The sequence below is a fragment of the Leptonychotes weddellii genome, chromosome 5 (genome assembly GCF_054177405.1).
Source record: "Leptonychotes weddellii isolate Sample4059 chromosome 5, ASM5417740v2, whole genome shotgun sequence".
In the NCBI taxonomy this organism is placed as follows: domain Eukaryota; kingdom Metazoa; phylum Chordata; class Mammalia; order Carnivora; family Phocidae; genus Leptonychotes; species Leptonychotes weddellii.
The window spans coordinates 47,044,326-47,062,294 of record NC_138373.1 but is presented as its reverse complement, the minus strand read 5'-3'; the positions used below and the strand labels follow the sequence as shown (position 1 = coordinate 47,062,294).

Here is a 17,969-nt window from a genome sequence, read left to right as displayed (position 1 = left end):
GGAATGCCATCTTTTTGTGTCATCTTGCATTGTGTGTGATCTTGCCTAAGATTCAATTTACCAACAGTAATAATCCACTGGCTGAATTTTGTCACGGTGTCAGCGGACCCCGAGGAAGCACTTTCTCCTCTGCCCGTAAGACATATATACACGGATGTGGAACAGATAGAAAGAGCGGTTTCATATAGCCAGTTGCGTTCTGAGGCACCATCCAGTGTATGTGAGTGGGGTCCCGCCAGCCTCCATCTTTACCAAGGAAACGTCATAATATAGACGTTGAAGATACCCACTTTTAGAAATACACTTTTTTTTTTCTTCTTGGGATAAATTCCTATTTCAGATCTGCATGGTTTTATTTAAGTGTTTAACAATATTTCATATTTTCTCTCAGTCTTCACAGAAAAGTACTGCACTGCTAACCACGTGGATAAACTTCCTGGCCCGAGAGACTGGGTGCAGATTCTGCAGGATCAAATCAAACTGGCCAGAAGAAGGTTAAAAAGAGGCTCAGGTATGAATCAGCTGCTGGAAGAGAGTCACCAGCAGCCCTTTCCTGAATTCTCAGATGTGGCAAAGTACAATCCTCTGCTTTAGGGCACTTTTTTGCCTTTTGTCTTTTGAAGGAAAAGTTCTATAGAATGTGCCGTGGTTTTGCATTTTAAAGTCTTACTCCAGTGAGTTTTGAAATTCACCTGAAGATTAAGTAGCAAACATTATTATGTCAGGCCATTTACGTTTTACTAGTACAAATGAAGAAGACTGCTCATCTCGTTCATGGCCTTGTGTGTCTTCCCTGTGAGGCTGGGTCTCTCTTTTGTGATCCGCTTCTATTTGCTTGAGTTTTGTTTGTTTGGAGCTGCATGACTTTATAAAAAGTACCAGTTGCTTGAAGTAAAAAAAACAAAACAAAACAAAAAAAACAATTCTTCTACCAGCAACACCACATGAAATAGACAAAGGGGTTTTAAGTCACATAGATATTTTTCAAATCTGGCTTTGGCAGTTCTGAGATGATTTTACCCAGGAACGTGAATACCAGTTGAATTATGACTATTTACATTTGGTCATTTGAGGTCTCAAATGACAGTGGGCCGATTTACCAGTGAAGCATTCCTTTGAGGTCAGTTTTCTGCCATCGTCTAATAATAATCATCTCTAGGAGGCCACAAACCTCTAGATGTTATTTTTTTAAACCAACAGAAGATTCCGATCAAACCTCAGGCCGCCTGGCCTGCTCAGAGCCTCCCTGCTTCTGTAGCAGGGAGTGCGGGTTTCGGGGCAGCTTCCAGATGCTGCCTGCCACACAGCTGGCTGGAATGGAGGCCCGGAGAAGAGCAGAGTAGCAGCGCACGTGCAGGGGCTGGGGTCTGCAGCAGACCCCGCGCATGCGCTCCCAGGGTCCCCGGAACAGTGACCGGCCCCCGGGGAAAGCTCCCGGCACAGACTAGGAACGCCCTCAGTGCAGCGAGACACAGGCAGCAAGGGACCGACCGAGTGCATCTTCAGGGTGAAAAACCTTACAGCTCTCTCTTCTGTAAAGTAGCTATCAGGACTCCAAAGTATTTAGCCACAGATGTTTTTTTTTTTTAATTAAAATCTTCCCTTCCTCTTTTTTTCCCCCATTTGCTCCCTTTTACACGCATTGACACTCTTCATAAAGAGCAGTGGACTAGTGACATTTGTCGGCAGTAGAAACGTAGTGTTGTATCAGGCAGTAAGTTGTAGTGGAGTCCAGACCTGGCTTTCGGGTCTCTCCTCTGCTCCTCAGCAGCCCTGCGCCTCGGGCAAGTCACTCCAGCTTCCCAGTCCTCAGTGTCTCTATCACGAAGGGACAGAAAAAGCCTGCTTCGCAGTTGTCACGAGGTTCCAGACGTATGTCCTACGTAAATGTCTCCATAAACAAAACTAGTGTGCCCCGCGGTCCCCCCTGCTCCTGTTGTCCCCGCATAACTGCTAGTTACGTACGCCCTTTGCGCCTGCGCAGGTTTTCGGGCTTGGATGATAAATAAATCATACACTCGCCCTTCCCCCAGGGCTCTCCTTTTCCTCTGCCTTCTTTTTCTTAATCGACAAACCACCGCAAATGAACGCAGCGGGGGCACTCTGCAAAGAACAGGTCTGACTTCCCAGCTCCGATCTGCCACTTCCGAATTCCTGGGACCTTAGCTGAGCCTCAGGCTCTCCATTCGTATAACAGGGCTAATACTTGTCTCAGGGCTGTTTTCAGAGCTAGAATCAGACAATGTTAAGTATTGCCACTAATATAGAGCTGACACGTAATGCTCAAAAAATGTTCATGCCCTTACCCTCCTTCCCTTGGCCAACCCCAAACAAAGCAGAACTATTCCTTTATCCCTGCCATTTCTTAAAACCACCACTGTCTCTTTCTCCTGGACGGTGTTGGTCAGATTTCCTCCCAAAGGGTTTGCCTTGCCTGAGTTGGCTTCCCTGTCCCTGTTCACTTCAGAACCCATTACCTTTGCCCCCTGGCCCCACCCCCCGTACAGAAACTCCTGCTGCATTTGGGTGGGATGATCAGATTCACTTTCTGTTTACATTAACACTCCACTTGACCTGCTTGTTGATTTTGACTCCATGGGATCTCTTCCCTTGGGCTCTGGGGCCTCCCTGTCTTTGCTTCTCCTCCCCGTTCTCCCACACTGCCTTCGGGTTAGTCCACAGCCCCCACTTCCTGGGCCCACCTCCGAAAGCCAGCGGCTTGCTTTCCATTCTTGGTGCTGTTGTTATTCTAACACCTCACCCAGGACTTGAACCGTCCCACCATCGATGGCTCACCAGTGTGCAGCTCCAGACATGTCTGTGTCCCAGGACCCTAGACTTCATTCTCTGAGAATTAGATACTTCCTCTAGCTTCTGGTCTTCCCCAGCTACAACCCCTTCTGCACACCCCCTTCAGCATGGCAGGCGCGGTCCTTGACAGCCAGCCCCACCCTCCTTGCCCACTTCCTCCCCTGCCATGGGCCTGGAGGCGGGCCCGGCCCTTCTCCTGCCCCCACCTCACCAGACGCCTCCCTGTTCTTAACCGTGCTGGGCTCTCTGCCTGGGAAACAGCACCTCCTCTTGTCACAGATCTTAAAGGACACTTCCTCCTGGAGTCTTCCTAGGTGGCCCAGCTCTTTGGTCTTCTGCCACCAGAATAATGGCACTCCGGTCTCCTCCACCAACCCTGAGATCCCCAGGAGCAGGGTACATCTGAGTCGTGTTTCCATCCCATGCGTGTGGCACATCGTGGACACACAAGACTATTTGGTGAATGAACAGAACAAATCAGTCAGTGGAAAAGAAGAGTCAGTAATCCACAACGAAAAGGTCTTATCGTTCAGCTCATCCTGGTCACATGAGATCTTGGATAATATTCTATCAGTTCCTTACTTGACATTCAAATACTTATGCCATGGCCCCCAGAATCCACAGGATGGCAACATCCCTGAGCTCTGTCCCTGGGGACGAGGTCCCTAGGATTCCTGGGGACCCCTGTGGTGCTCACGTGGTCGTCCTTGAGTTCCCCTTCTTTCCTCCTCCTCAAGCGCGTTCTCTCATTTCCTTCTCTGCACCCTACCTCCTTAGTCCCCTCCTGATTTCCTCTCTTCTCCCTTCCTCCCCCCAAAGGTTCAGAGTCTTGAGTCACAGTAGCCTGACCTCACTCAGGGTAGATTCACTGAATAATACTTAGGAAGATTAACTCCCCTGGTGGGTCTCTTACCTCTTCTTATGCTAAAGGTTTTCTGCCTCAGCCTTACTTGCCTCACAAAGGCCCCTTTTTATTACTTCAGCCTCCTTAGACTTCAGGCTCCAGGAAAGGGTTGGGGGGAAAGGGTCACAGTTGAATGACGGGTGTTAACAATGACAACTGTCCAGTAGAGTACACAGCAAATCACCCCTTACTGAGCCCTGATGCCCTGTTGGGTGCTGTGTCTCCTCGGTTTCATATCCCAAGTGAAATTTCATTTATTAAGCCTGAATGGTGTCTTTGCTAGTATACACTATTAAGTTGGTCTTGTGTTGCTGAAATTCTACCTTGGCGATCTTGACTGTTTGGGTATGTAGGAACTTCATTTGCCTATTGGGGAAATTGTTGAGGCCAAAAAACAGAGACGCTAAGGAGAGCAGTCAGGCCTGAGAGAAATCTAAAATTTGCCATAGTGAAGAGACCTGAATTTCATACTCTGCAAGCCCAAAAGAGAGGGGAAGGGCCAAAGAACCCCAGGAACTGGCCACTTGGCTACCTTTTGGTTCTTCCACGCACTGGTCCCAAGAATGACACCAACTTCTAGCCGGAGGTGGGTCAGTATGTTCGTGCGCTTCAGTTCCTCTGCCTAGAACCCACAGAAGCGGCCTGGTCTCTGCCTGCTCCACGGCGGGTGGACAGAGGAAATGGGAAAATGTGAGAAATACTTGGAGCAACTTGGGAGCTTGAGGGAAAAGAACTGTATGAATCCAGAGTACCAGTGCTACTAACTCAGGAATGACAGAGTCAACTCCAAGGAAGGAGGAAGGAAGAAGAGGGCTCTGTGTTACAGAGCATGAGCCTCCAGCTGAGGAGAAGGATTACAAGTCCCTGGGGGACCTGAAAAGTTTAAGTTTGAAGAGGAACCTTTGAAGGTGGAAGACATGAAAAGGAGGGAGAATATTGAGTATATATCGAGCGTATTGCGGAAGGCTGTTTTCAGAGACACTGGTGGTAAAAGGAGAACCACAGGCTCAAAATGGAGTCTCTTGTACTAGGGCCGCATCACCAGACCGGGGCGTAGTTCCTAACCTGACTGCACTTTCAACCTCCCCCGGGAATGTGCTCTTAACTGGTCAGTCAGGAATTTTCTGGTCAGCACCAATAAAGTAATCTGTCACATGGACCCTCTCCATCTCGCAGAGCAAGATGAGGTAATCCACCTAATAAGACCCTTTTGTCCCCAAAGGAAGGTGGCCTTACCCACAATAATCCTTTTCCTGTTTATGACTTTCTCGTCCTGTCTTTTAAAACCTTCATGCTTTGCTGGAGCCCTTTGGAGCTCCCTCTGTTTGCTCAATGGGATGCTGCCTGATTCCTGATCACTTCATAAAGCCAACTAGATCCTCACGTTTACTCAGTTGTATTGTGTTATTTTTAACCCTGGAAACGGCCTACATGACTAAAATAGGGAGTTTGCTTTAAATTTCGTTTCCTCGTTGTAAGGTAGTGTGGAAACAAATTCAACGTATAGTTTTCGTACCATTCATTTTTTAACAAGGGGAAAATCCATTTGTAAGCTGGTTGGGAAAAAAGTTGATCTTGATATAAATTTATATTTGATAAAAAAAATGTTTCCTCATGCTATATCTTTTATACATAAGCATACTTTTTTTTTTCTCCTAGTGTCAGGTGTTGAGACCAATTATGATGAGCTCCCTTCCCTGCCTCCCCCCAGCAAACACACATGCACACAGTGGGCACTTTCCTCCACTTTCCTGCTTCTGTTTCCCACAGACTGGCCAGTGAGCACATTTCTTAACCATCCCAGCATCTGTATTAGTAAATCACAGGACACACACATTTCACACAGACACGCCTGCTTCTGCAGAGTGGGATCCAAACTGTGGACAACTCCCCTATCCTTCCCTTTCCGTGGGAGCCTCTCACGGGCTCAGATGTTGTCTGCCCTGTTCCCTAGTCAGCATCATATTCGACTCAGGGCATCTTCACGTCTGCACTGGGTTTAGACGATCCACCTAGCTGTTTGTGATGGGCACCTTGACACTTCTCTGCCTTCTTGGCAAGTTCCTTCTGCATCTGAGAAGGGGAGGTGGCTCCAGGGTAGACCAAGGGACAGCACATCAGCAGTGACCTGCCAGATAGGCTTTCTCTTCCAATTTTGTCAAACACTGTTACACTTCATTCTCCCCAAGCGGCACCAAAGTGGGACCCTTGCCTTTCCTTCCTGAGGCTGATAGGAATGAGAGGCCTGGATCAATATGTTGCTCCTGCTCATGTTCTTTTGTCTTGATTATTCCCAGTCCAAGTGGTAATACAAACAGTGTCTCATAGATGTTCCACATCTTCAACCTTATTTATCATATTGGGCACCATTCCTGGAATTAGGTACAGACTCTAACTGGGCGAGCTCATCAGCTCGCTGTGGCGGGAAGCCCACCCTGCCCCACACAGAGCTGAAAGGGGGTTCTGCGAGTTCAAGTAGAAATTCATTTGGGGCTCTTGTCACATGTAATAATTTCCTCCTGTACCTGGAATGATTCCTTTCCCAGTGTGGATTTTTAATCATTTTCATTAGGTTATTTCCTCAGAGCTTGAAACCACAGTTTTTTATTTGTGTTAGATCCAAGAGCAAAGCTTTCACTGCTATTAAATTTTTATTGGACTTGCTCAATCTTTTCTAAATTTCACAACTTGACTGTCACCTGAGAAGAAAGACTATGAGCTTGTTGTTACAGACAGATGTTATAATTAAATTTAAGGAACACAGCTGTGTCCTTCACCCGTGACACTTGGCCCTGTTCATGCAGCCAGCATGCGCTAATTTGCATACGATAATTTGTATTTTTCAGATGTATACATTCCGTTTTTATTAGAGCACAGGATTGCATAGGCCTGGTTTTTAAAAGTGAGGATGGGGGTGCCTGGGTGGCTCAGTCGTTAAGCATCTGCCTTCAGCTCAGGTCATGATCCCAGGGTCGTGGGATCAAGCCCCGCACTGGGCTCCCTGCTCGGCGGGAAGCCTGCTTCTCCCTCTCCCACTCCCCCTGCTTGTGTTCCCTCTCTCACTGTCTCTCTCTGTGTCAAATAAATAAATAAAATCTTAAAAAAATAAATAAAAATAAATAAAAGTGAGGATGGCTAAATTACAAAGGGAGGGGTTTTGTTATAACTAAAGAGAAAGTCATTATACATGTAGAGAAAGTTACTAAAGTATAAAATGAACTAGAAGTTGAAGATTTTAAAAATTGCTCACAGTGATGCATGCAATATATGTCTGGACTGTTAATAGCAAAGAGATTAAGAGCGCAGGCATGAACCTGACTCACAGCCTTGGCTACTTACTAGCTACATTCCCTTGCTCTTTTTTTTTTTTTTATAATCTCTGTACCCAGTGTGGGGTTCGAACCCACGACCCCGAGATCAAGAGCCACACACTCTTCCGACTGAACGAGCCAGGTGTCCTGTATTACCTTAGTCTCTCAACCTCTGTCTGTCTTGGTTGTTTCCTTTGTTAAAACAGGCATAATAACCAACCTACCTTGTAGGATTTTCTAAGAGTTAGATGACATGATGTGTGTAAAGTGCTCAGTAAATGGTAAACATTTAAAAAATGGCGGTGGCTCTCATTGCTAGTATTGATATTATTACTGAAAAATTTTTTAAATCCTAGACAATGATAGGACTACCATGTAGCTCATCTCCCTAATCAAATTCACTCAGGCCAATTAGAAGAAAATAGTGTCTCAGTATAAAGATAACGTATGTTCATTATTTCATAAATATATAAAATGATTTTTAAAACTCAACAAAATTTTAAATGCCTGTAAGCCTTTCATCCAGATTGAAACACTGTTAACATTTTAGTATGTCCTGTATTTTGTCTGTAAGCCTATTTTTTAAATTTTTAGTCTTATCATTTATCCTCACACTTGAATCAAATATTTTATGTTATTAAATAGTCACCTACAACATCACTTTAGAGGAGAAGAGCAGAAACTCTTCTCCAGCCCAAACTGGTCTTGACTATTGTGTCTCCTCTCAGCGTTTTCTCTGCGGTGGATTTAGCGGGTCCGCAGACAATGGGCCTTTCACTGATGCCAGCATGTAGCGATCTGGGGACAAGGTGTCAGAGAATGAACCGGAGTGGAAGCCTTTGAGTGTTTCTAGCTATATCTGCCCCCCTGATTGTGTTTAAAGCCACAGCAGTAAAAACAGGAGCGGAGTATTACTTTGGCTTCCCACCGGCTCAGCCTTCCAACGTGATGGCAAATGGCGGCCCCCATGTGACTGGCCTCACACGCACCTGCCAAGGGAAGCAGCCCCGGGACGCACAGAGCAACTAGCAAAATTATCCAAATGGCCCTGAGGAAATGTTTTGACCTGTTCCCAGCATGCTGGGGAGACTGATGAGCCCATCAGTTGTCAGGAGACATAGGAGCACTTTCTTTTTTGAACTTAGTGCAAGGTTTTCTGTGACTGAAGGAGCTACCTTTGGAAAACTCTTAAGGAGATTAAAACATATCAGGCATGAGCAAAACCGTTTGCATTTTGAAACACAGACGTGACGAATCTTTTGAAGATACACTTATTCCTTCTGATTTTCTTTATGGCTGAACTAATGCCCGTTTTAGACGGGCAACTCTAGGATCTGAGTTTCCAATCTTCTCCAAAGAAAGGCTGGTTCTCAGAATTTCCTAAGCCTCCCCCACAGGGATGGTTCTGGGGATGACAAGGGAAAATTCTACCACAGGGATTCACTGACCTCTGTCCTTCCATGATCATACTTAAGCAATTTCCCCCAGATTCTGGGTGGATATTTAAGCATAGGCAAACAAGGGGAAATGAACTGAAATCATCAGTGATTGACAGAATTAGGTTCATAAGATACCAAAAAGAAATTTAATGCAAGAAAAAAGATTTTATATCATTATCTTAAAAAAATACTTTAACTACTGGTACTGAAGTCTGTAATGTGAACCAACTGAAGCTGCAAAGGGGGAAGAAGGTTGAAACAATCATGCATTACTGGAGTTTTTAAATTGTATTACTGGATTCAGGAAAATGAATGTGTTCCCTGAAATTAATGAGATTTGTGTTTTATGTTTGTAACCAGCAGAGGTAGCTGACGGTGATGAAAGACTGGACAGCATTTCCCTACCACCAACAGGTAAAACACATTTACATTTTCATCACCCGCTGGAAAATACAGCACATGAAAACATTTGCATTGAAAATGTTTGTAACGTCAGAGATCCAGATGCTTGAGCAGACGGCTTCTGGCCCAGACCCTAGTAATCAGAGGTTCTCAGTGCGCTGTGTTGAGAGATATTTTTACACTGAGTCTGAAAAGCTCCGTTTTTCTCACACTGTCTCATATTCTCAAGAGCCTCAGAACAGCAGGTTCTAAGAACTTAGTGTCACAACATCGTGCCTCCCAAAACCTGTGGACGTTAAGAGGACTTTAACGTGAAATGATATTGCTGTCTAGAACAAGGATCACCAGTTTCATGATAAAATTCATGTCCGGTCTGTCCTCGTCCACCTCCCCTCAAGGGGGTTTTGAGAGGCAGTCATGGCTCTTCATATAATGGGCACACATTATATGAAGAAAGGCTGGTTCCTCGCATGCGAGTGACTGAATAAGCCAGTCCCTATGGATGGCCACGTATTCCCTGTTCTAGAAGCAAATCAGCCTGCAACATCTGCTACAGTGGGAAGCCACGCACATAATTCCGACTTCACAGTATTTGACTCCAACCCCGGCTTCCTGGCTCTGTGTCAGCTTATACCTGAGAGCCCGAGGGACGGGGCCCCATCCCTGGGCCATGCGACAATTTACTCCCTCAGTTGCTGGCAGGACTCTTTATTGACCGCCCTCCAAAGTCAACCTGACGATTTTCTGCCTGCAAAACCCAGACACCCCAAAAAACCCTCTAAGGGAAAAAGCCCAACTCCAGATTTAGGGTGATAAGTTTTAAGTACAATCCGGCCAATAGAAGTGGAAGAGCTAGTCCTTGTAGGAGCACTGCTGAGTCGCGTGTTCACCGCAGCACCTGTCCCAGGACGGTAAGGAGAGCAGAGTTCCCAGCCGTGGGACAGGCACGGGTCAGGACAGCGAGAAAGCCCCGACTGTGTAAATGACGCCTGGCTTTCCCGGTCACTCCGTAGCTAAGCAACAGATCGATGGTCACATAAAGGAACTGCGGCCCCTAGTACAAAAAAGGCCTGCTTACCTCAAGTCCTTACCAGATGCGGCCCTCATACGAAAGGGAATCTAAAACTCCGCTTGTTTGGCTATGTTTCCACATTTATGAGTTAAGATAATGGAGATGCATGATCTCTACTATTCCTTCCCCTAGTGTCCTTGTCCGTCAGGACAGCTCGCATTAGCCTTGTTCTGATCACACCTGGCCCACTCCCAGCAGACCCACCAACTACTCCTCCCAGTAATGGCTCCGTGCATTTCAGGAGGTGGTCTGGAGGAAGCCCGCCTTCCTCCCCGGCGCCCCCAGGGCCGAGGTACTGCCCTTCCTCACGATCTTCCTGACCCTATGGGCTTTGTTATCATTAGCGGTACTGCTGTTATTATTTGAAAGCCATTCCCCTTGAAATAATACCTTTGCATTTTCCTGTCTGAAGATGGAGGCAGAGAGATGTTTCAGATGAGGAAATTGAACCCGGGATGGTAGAACCACCTCATGGAACTGAAAAGAATTTCCAGGAATCTGAGAAAGAAGGAACATTAGTGATCATCTAGTCCCCTCCCTCCTTTTTATCCAGTCCTTTTATTTTACAGGTAAAAAAGCCTGAGGCCCAGAAACCCTAAATGACTCTCTCAAGGTCTCACAGCTGGTTGGTGGCCTGGCCGGAGCCCGGCCTCTCGACTTCCAGCCCTTCTACCGCATAGCTTTCTCATACCTAAGCCAAAGCCAGCTTTTCTCTGCATGTTTCCTAAAGATCCTAAGAGTCGATGGATGTACTAATCCCTTTAGGATTCCATTCCACTGTCTGTCTTCACAATTAGAATGTCTGTCGTAAGCCTACCTGAAGTCCTCTGCAGTTGAAACTCACTTACTGCAGCTCTTTCTCAGTTCTTGCCCGAGGTCGTGAGGTCCTGACGGACACAGTAGGAGTAGCCAGGTCTCTCCACTAGACTCTTGGCGTTTGATGCAGATTACTGCACAGCATGATAAATCATACCGTTTATCACTTAGAAAAGGGGAAAAGAAGTCGCAGATTGGTGCTCAAATGTCACAGTATCGGAATTACATCATCTTGGTTAGAGTAGCGTGTCTGGATCGCCTCTAAAGTAAAAGCCCCGGTCTGGGCAGCGTCTCTGCAAAGAGCACCACTGCTGGCCCTCCCTCCTCACCTCTGCCGCAGGAGGCCGCCGCAGAGGCGAAGTGCACCTCTCCTGCACCGGTGGCTTGACCCTTGCATTTGAGACTCACTGGTCAGACCTTCCTTCTCTGGGTGATCTCAGCTGCCGACCGTGGGTCCTTTTGAAAGATGTAGCAACACCTTTTTTATTACCTGTTTTACGGTCTTTTTCCTCCTTCCAAATCCGTGTGTGTTGGGGAGGGGCGGGGAGAGGGGGGTAACCCTTCAGCGCGTCTACGAACGGGGACTGAGCAGGTCCGGGGTGCGGTCAGCCAGGCCGCCGATGTTTGATTCAGTCGCTACACTTCAGCAACCTTCTGCGGGTCTAGTTTTAACAAGAATAAGAGCGGGTTTTCTTCATTCCTTTTCCCTCACAACCCTGTCAGTAAGCGTGTTGGAGCAGCTCCCAAGAATCAGCGTGGTCAGGTTCTGGAAACCAATACCCGCCCTCAGGGAGCCCCGGGGCCTGCGTGGGGCAGGCAGCGTGAGCAGCGCGCTCTGATGGCCCGAGACCCGCCCGCGACTGGGGGACACACTCTGCTGGGGAGGAAAAAAAAGTACAGAGAAAGTAAAATTGAAACAGTGCTTTCTAAAATTTACAAAGGAGGCTTCTTCATTTGAAAGAGGGTAGCGCAGAGCTCACCTGGGCCTAGCAATTTTTGTCATAAATTGGCCATCTTTGACATACTTCTGAACAGTTAATGAAAAGTAAAGGAAGAAAATATAAATTAATTTTACCACTCAGACAACCATTATTGGGTATTTTTCCCCAGACTTTTCTATTTTATTTACACAATGGAGACCCAAATATGTAAAATTTTTGTTTCCTGAGGGTTTTTTTTTCCTTTTTTTCAACCTCACAAGCATTTTCCACTTTTCACAAATCTTCATACACATCATTTTAATAGCTGCATCATGTTCTCTCTTACAGGTAAACTGTATTTTATTTAGCCATATTCTATTCCTGGACAGTATGTGGACATACTCCAATAGTAACACACAGTCATGGACTTTCCTGTAAAAATAATCAGTACAAATTTCCAGTGGCTAACAGTGCTCACAACTAAAGCCTTGGCTGAAAAATTAGTGACTTAAATGTGAAACAGATACTTCATCAGCGAGGGTCTCCACCGAGCCAGCCTCCTTGCCTCTAGCCCCGTCCTAGAAGGTGTACAAGTCTCCTTTAGAGAAGCGGCCCCCCTTCATTGTCTTGTCTCTGTTGTAGGTCATATATTTGACACCAGGAGAGAAAACACAGAAGACACAGAGCCAGATTTCACTGCCTAGACTTTCCTTTTAGTGACACTGTTCATTAGCACATGTAACTCCTTCCGTTGAATTCCCTCAGAGATCCACGTAGCATTTCAGGTTCCTGCAAAGTGTGGGCGTTCTGTGAAGTTTTCCCATCACATTTGAATAGTTTTCGTATACTTTCTTTGTCGTATGTGATGATCAAGCCTCCAATTTGGTGTTAAGATTTTTAGAAATCATTTTGAGAGTTGACTCGTTTGTTACCTTTTAAAAGTCCAGCGTATGACCAGTGAGTTCATTGTTCACTAAAAAGAAGCAGTTCTCTCTCGTTTTTTTTTTTTCATAAGCTCAATGTGAATATATAGAGTTTTGAAGCATACTTATTTTAATGTGCACGCCTTAGATGCAGAATAAAGGAGAACAGCTCTTTCCAGTACTGAGGGAGCAGTTGGGAAGGCCAACGTTAATTAGGCCTTCAGCGGCTTAGAAGATGAAAACGCTGTTTTGGGAGACAGGATAGCTCTGACCTATTAGATGAAATCATTTGTAACATTGGTTCCTCTAAAGAGAGCCATGTGTAGCTGAGTAAGTGCAAATGATCTATGAACTCTTAGGGAAGAAAGACCTTTCACAAAGACGTGTCAACACAGTGACAAAATGACTAATTAAAAGGCGAGAAACTCAAACCAGTGACCCACACGACACCTAACAACTGTTTTCACAGAGGATTTTAAACTGCGGGGTCCAGGCTTTTGGCACCGTGTGGCCACCAGCCACAAATGGACTTAATATTATATATTTCATTTGGCTCCTAGTACACGCGCCCTCCACTTCGTATGAAACCAACATACGAAAATAAGGGTTTATACTAAAGAGATAGCTTGCCATGTGGGTATTTGTTTTATAGAAATATTTACCTCCAGATTCCCTTCTCCAAAAAGATGGTGAATTTAAAAATACCGTTTTACTTAGAAACATTGCATGTAGACCTCATTCACTGTATAAAGCAAATTACCATAAAATCTTTGGCACTTGACCCAAAGGCCAAAAATCAGCCGGAAAGAAACTTGGGCTGTCGACATGCCGAGCCGGAGGGGGAAAGAATTGTTGCTATTTCCCTAGCACCTGTTTTATGAGGTCCTAGAGCATTAGAGCTCAGAGTTCTTGTAGAGGCACCCTGTCCGAGGGACTCATGCCGTAGCACACCGAACCGCCCCACCTGAGCTCGGAGGGGAGCTCGGGGGCGATGCAGGGGTCCACCGAAGGCCAGCTCATCAGCCGAAGATGAGAGATGGGAGGCATCCCTGAAATGTGACAAAGCTGGTCCCAGGCGTGGCTTATAGAATCAGTCTCACTGCTAGAGAGCTCCATCTCATATCCGTGTGTCTTTTGCCTTATTTCTGAAGTTACAAGGAAGGTTCAGAGAAATGGTTTCCGTCACATCCTATAGTTACTAGCGTTTTACATTTCTAGGCCTGTTAGGAATCCCTTCCCTGAAACTGGCCCCATTGGTCAGCAAGTGGCCCCGATGAAGTCCTACATCCAGGGCTTTTGTTTTTCTGCAACCTATGTTTTAAAATTTGTCTTCTGCCCCGCAGCAGGAAATATTTCTCAAGGGAATTGAAAAGATTAATTAGTGACCTTTCAACTCTATTACAGTGAGATGAGTATGTTGCCAATAAAGGTAGAAACATTTACCTTACCACTGTGGGATCTGTTAAATATGCATCACGAACCTTCGAAAGCACTTCCTTCCAAGACTGGGTGACAGCTTGGATTTTTCAATACTTGAGGAGGGGTGGGGATTGCTCAACTCACAAGTACGTGCAATGCATCCACAAATTGGAAATACATATCACAAAACTGCAGCAGTAAAATCATATTTTGTACATTAAAATTGTATTTGTGTTTACTTACTGTGACTACTGTTCAGACTTTATTCAGAAATCCTTTTTATAGGCTTTCTTAGTAAAAAAATATATATATATTCCATATCTATGGATGATGTCTCAATCTTCTGTATATATGTTTTATTAATATGTAAATATTTAGATTTTTTAAAATTACTATGTTCTTTAAAAAGAATTTCAACACAAGGCTAGATGTGAAATGGTGTATAACATTGTGTTGTGATATCAATTCCCAAGATGCTCTTTATGTCCGTTCCAGAAGAATACAATAAATTACTTTAATTGAACGTGCTGTTTCGTGCCTGTGTGCCAGTCCTCCGTGTGTTTATGAAGAGGAGTCAGGGCTAATCATTAATTAAAAGGTATTTATTAATACTCGGGTGATCTTACACAGAGAGTTACATCTCCTTAGGAAGCTAATTTTTAAAAAATAAAACAAACTAGATTGCCACCAGAAAGAGTGTCTTCAAATACAGAAAGTCTCAGGCTGTGCCTGGCAGTCCGGTGAATGGCTGTGCCCGGTCCCCATGTACCACTTGAACATTAAGTACGGATAGGCTCGAAGCCTAATTTTAAATGAATGAGGTAGCTTTATAATCTTCACTTAAAAGGTTAAGCCCTGCTTCTATGGAAACACCACATCAGAAGGACAAATCCGTCTTCTTTAGTGCAAAGTGGCTAGTCAAACCTAATTGCTTTATGCTCCTCTCTGAACACAGGAGGGCGCTGCTCCTCATTACCCCTCCAACCTCCTCCCGCTCCCCCCCCCCCCCCCGGCCTGGAGTACCCCTAAGGCGGGTCTGTCAGTTCTCTCCTGGCCTCTCCTCGGGGTCTGGGGCCTGGCTTGGGAGGGCCCGGAGCTATTCTGCAGCTGCCAGCGAGGTGGGCGTGGGGTGGGGGGTGAGCAAGAGCGACCACAGAAGAAAGCAGCTGGGTCGCCGGTGAGAAGGCGGCAGGGCGAGGGGCTTGCAAAAACAAGAAAACCCAAACTAGAGCCAGCTGGAGCGTCTCACGTACCCGCACCTCCTGGAAGCTGGGAGCCCGACACCAGCCTGCCCCGCGACGCTTCTAGAAGTCCGTGCGGCCCTTTGGGCCGCGGAACGATCTGTGAGGGGGCCCGCATCATGTTATTTGGCCCAAGGCCCTAGGATGCCCTCGCTCCCACACATTTATGTGTCACCCGACCGACTGACAGCCCTGAAGGGTTGCAGTGTGAGGGGCCCAGGTGCACCACGGGAGGCGCCACTGGGAAGGGGACTGTGTCCTGTCCCCGTGGACGGAAAGCTCACACGCTGCCTCAGTTGCCCCCCCCCCCCAAGGAGTGACTGGGAGCGGCGGCTGGCTCCTTCCCCAGCTGCACCTTGAGTCCAGCTCAGCCGTTTACTGAACACCCACCGAGGGCAGGGGCTCGGAAGCAAGGGAAAGAGCAGTGAGAGCCGAGGCTGGGGAGGCTGGCCAGGTGCCAAACATGCCGGGCCGCGCAGACCATCCCAAGAGACTGGGAAGACGCAGGGCAGGAGGGGGTGGGGGGCGGGGACCACTGAGGCCCCCTAAGAGATCTTGATCAGATTCATATGCCGTATTGACCTGTCTGGCTGAAATATGGTACACTGACGGGGCAGGGACAAGCCTCAAGCAGGGAGTCCCATTGAGAAGCTGTGGGAATAGCTAGGGATAGATGGAGCTGCCATGAGGACACAGCCCCAATGCCCAAGCAGAAGAAAGAGAACCAGCGGGACTCGGTGACTCACTAGCTTGGGGTGGAGAGGGAAGTGCAGCTCTAGGGAGGAGAGGGGGCTCTGGCTGGGGAACCTCAGTGTCCCTTGTGCTCCCTAAGGTATGGAGCATGGGGAGAAGCCATTGGGAGAAGAGTGACAGACGCGTTCGTGTGCGAGGTTACTCCATCCATTCATTCATTCACGTGTGTGCTGAACACTTAGGATGGGCCTGGTGCTGTTCTAGAGGCCAGTAGAGCAGAGAGCCAAAGTCCCCGTGTGCATAGGGCCCACCAGGACCGTCACAAAGTGTGAGCCGGGAGGAAACACCAGCAGATAAGGCACAGTGTGCTCCTGAACTGGAGAAGGAACTTGAACTTGGAGCTCCGGCCCAGACTAGAGGCAATCAAGATTTGAAGCACCCTTCATTCAGCGTAATTCGAGTCTCAGCTAAACATCAGCACAGAGCAAGTCCTGACCGGCGGCTTATAAGCAGCCACTGGTCCCCATCAGGTCACAGGCTCAGTGCATTCTTGTCACTTACCACTCTCTGACACTGTCTTGCTTAACGACGTGGTTGTTTATGGCCTGCTTTCCACCGGCATCTAAGCCTCACGAGGTCAGAGACCTTACCTGTAAGACCATGAAGGTTTCAGGCCCTGGTGAAGACACTTTCAGGACATCCCTCTCCCCGAGAAAGGGTGGACTGTGACAGATGAGGGATGTTGGGTACTGCACTCTCCCTTCTTCTGTCCCGTAGTCTTAGACCCCATGCCCTTCCTCTGTCCCTGTACGGATACTCTTCATCAACAGCGGAGAAACTGTGTCAGTAGTCCCACACAGGACATGCAGCGTGTGGCCCATGAGAATTTGGTAACTCAAATGATTCAGAGCAACGCTTTGAATTTACACAAATCAACTCCGTCTGTACTTTGTAACCTCAACAGTATGCAACTGATCATCCCCCTATATATGAAAAAGCCAAAGAACAGTCTGGAAACGAAGCCCAGGTGGGATAATCTGCTGTATGCTGTGCGTTACACATACTGATGTTCCAAACAGACTTGACTTGTGTGGGGTTTTTGTTTTTGTTTTGCCATTTTTATCTGTTAATGCTGAGAAACTGAGGGACATTTTAAACCTAAAGTTTGAAACTAAGCTACTTTAGATAATTCCTTTAAAATGCTTTCCCAGAATGCAGCTGATGTGAGCCTGTGAGATGGAGGAGGTGACCAGAAACTAGCTCTCTTGACTTACAGTTGTTCACATTCTCCACCACGACGCCATAACAGATTCAAAACGTGGAGGGCCCTCGATGTGAATATGGAGTGAAAATCAATTTTACAAAGGAAATTGAGCATCCTAAATTGGTTCAATTAAGTGGTGGACCAATTGCATATTCTGGTAGGAAAAACAACTCTGTGCTCTACTCTAGCGACGGGGAGAAAGAGAGAATACATTATAATAGATGGCACTTGCTCTGTGTGTTACTGCATGAAGCATCCTCCAAAAGTGTTTCTAAGCACTGGAAACCAGAAGCGACTCATGGCAAGCGACTCATGCCAAGCCCATCCCCCTCTTGTGAGGAAGACGGTGACAGTGCCCAGTTAGGGGAGCCGTCTCACTGTGTGAAGCACTCCCACTTCCTTCCACTCACTCCTCTCGCCGATTCTCCCTGTAACACAGACCTACAGCCTTGACTCTCATCGTGAAGATTCTGTTTCTGTGGTTTGTGTCACATACGTTCAAGTATGGCTGTCCTACCACCTCCATCGTGTCGGTGTTCCTTGGGAGCGAGAACCACAGCTCATGGGACTTTGTCCTCACGGCCCTGGCTCACCAGTCATGGTGGAGTGGGCGTATTTCAACCCCGGGCTGCTGCCCCTATGAAGGGAGAGGAGCCAAAACGGCCCTTCATCATGCCTCAGCGAGCATTAGCACATACAACTTTAGAAAACAGACACACTCTCAAAGACCAAGAAATGACTTTTGACTGGAGAG

At 46.8% G+C, this 17,969-nt stretch overlaps 1 protein-coding gene across 9 annotated transcripts in view; it reads left to right on the top strand.

The window, feature by feature from the left end:
- The window catches only part of BEND7 (BEN domain containing 7), a 79,809-nt gene extending 65,269 nt beyond the window's left edge, over positions 1-14,540 (top strand). For 5 of the 9 annotated variants that reach the window (XM_081820604.1, XM_081820603.1, XM_081820602.1 and 2 more), the window contains 3 exons: positions 392-511; positions 8,826-8,879; positions 10,352-14,540. In XM_081820604.1, the coding sequence (XP_081676730.1) occupies positions 392-511; positions 8,826-8,879; positions 10,352-10,401 (224 nt within the window). In that variant the 3' untranslated portion in view covers positions 10,402-14,540. Of the gene's footprint in view, positions 1-391; positions 512-8,825; positions 8,880-10,351 lie in introns of those variants that run through there. The other 4 variants (XM_081820600.1, XM_081820597.1, XM_081820598.1 and 1 more) reach the window with 4 other exon arrangements.
- Positions 14,541-17,969: the final 3,429 nt, after the last annotated feature.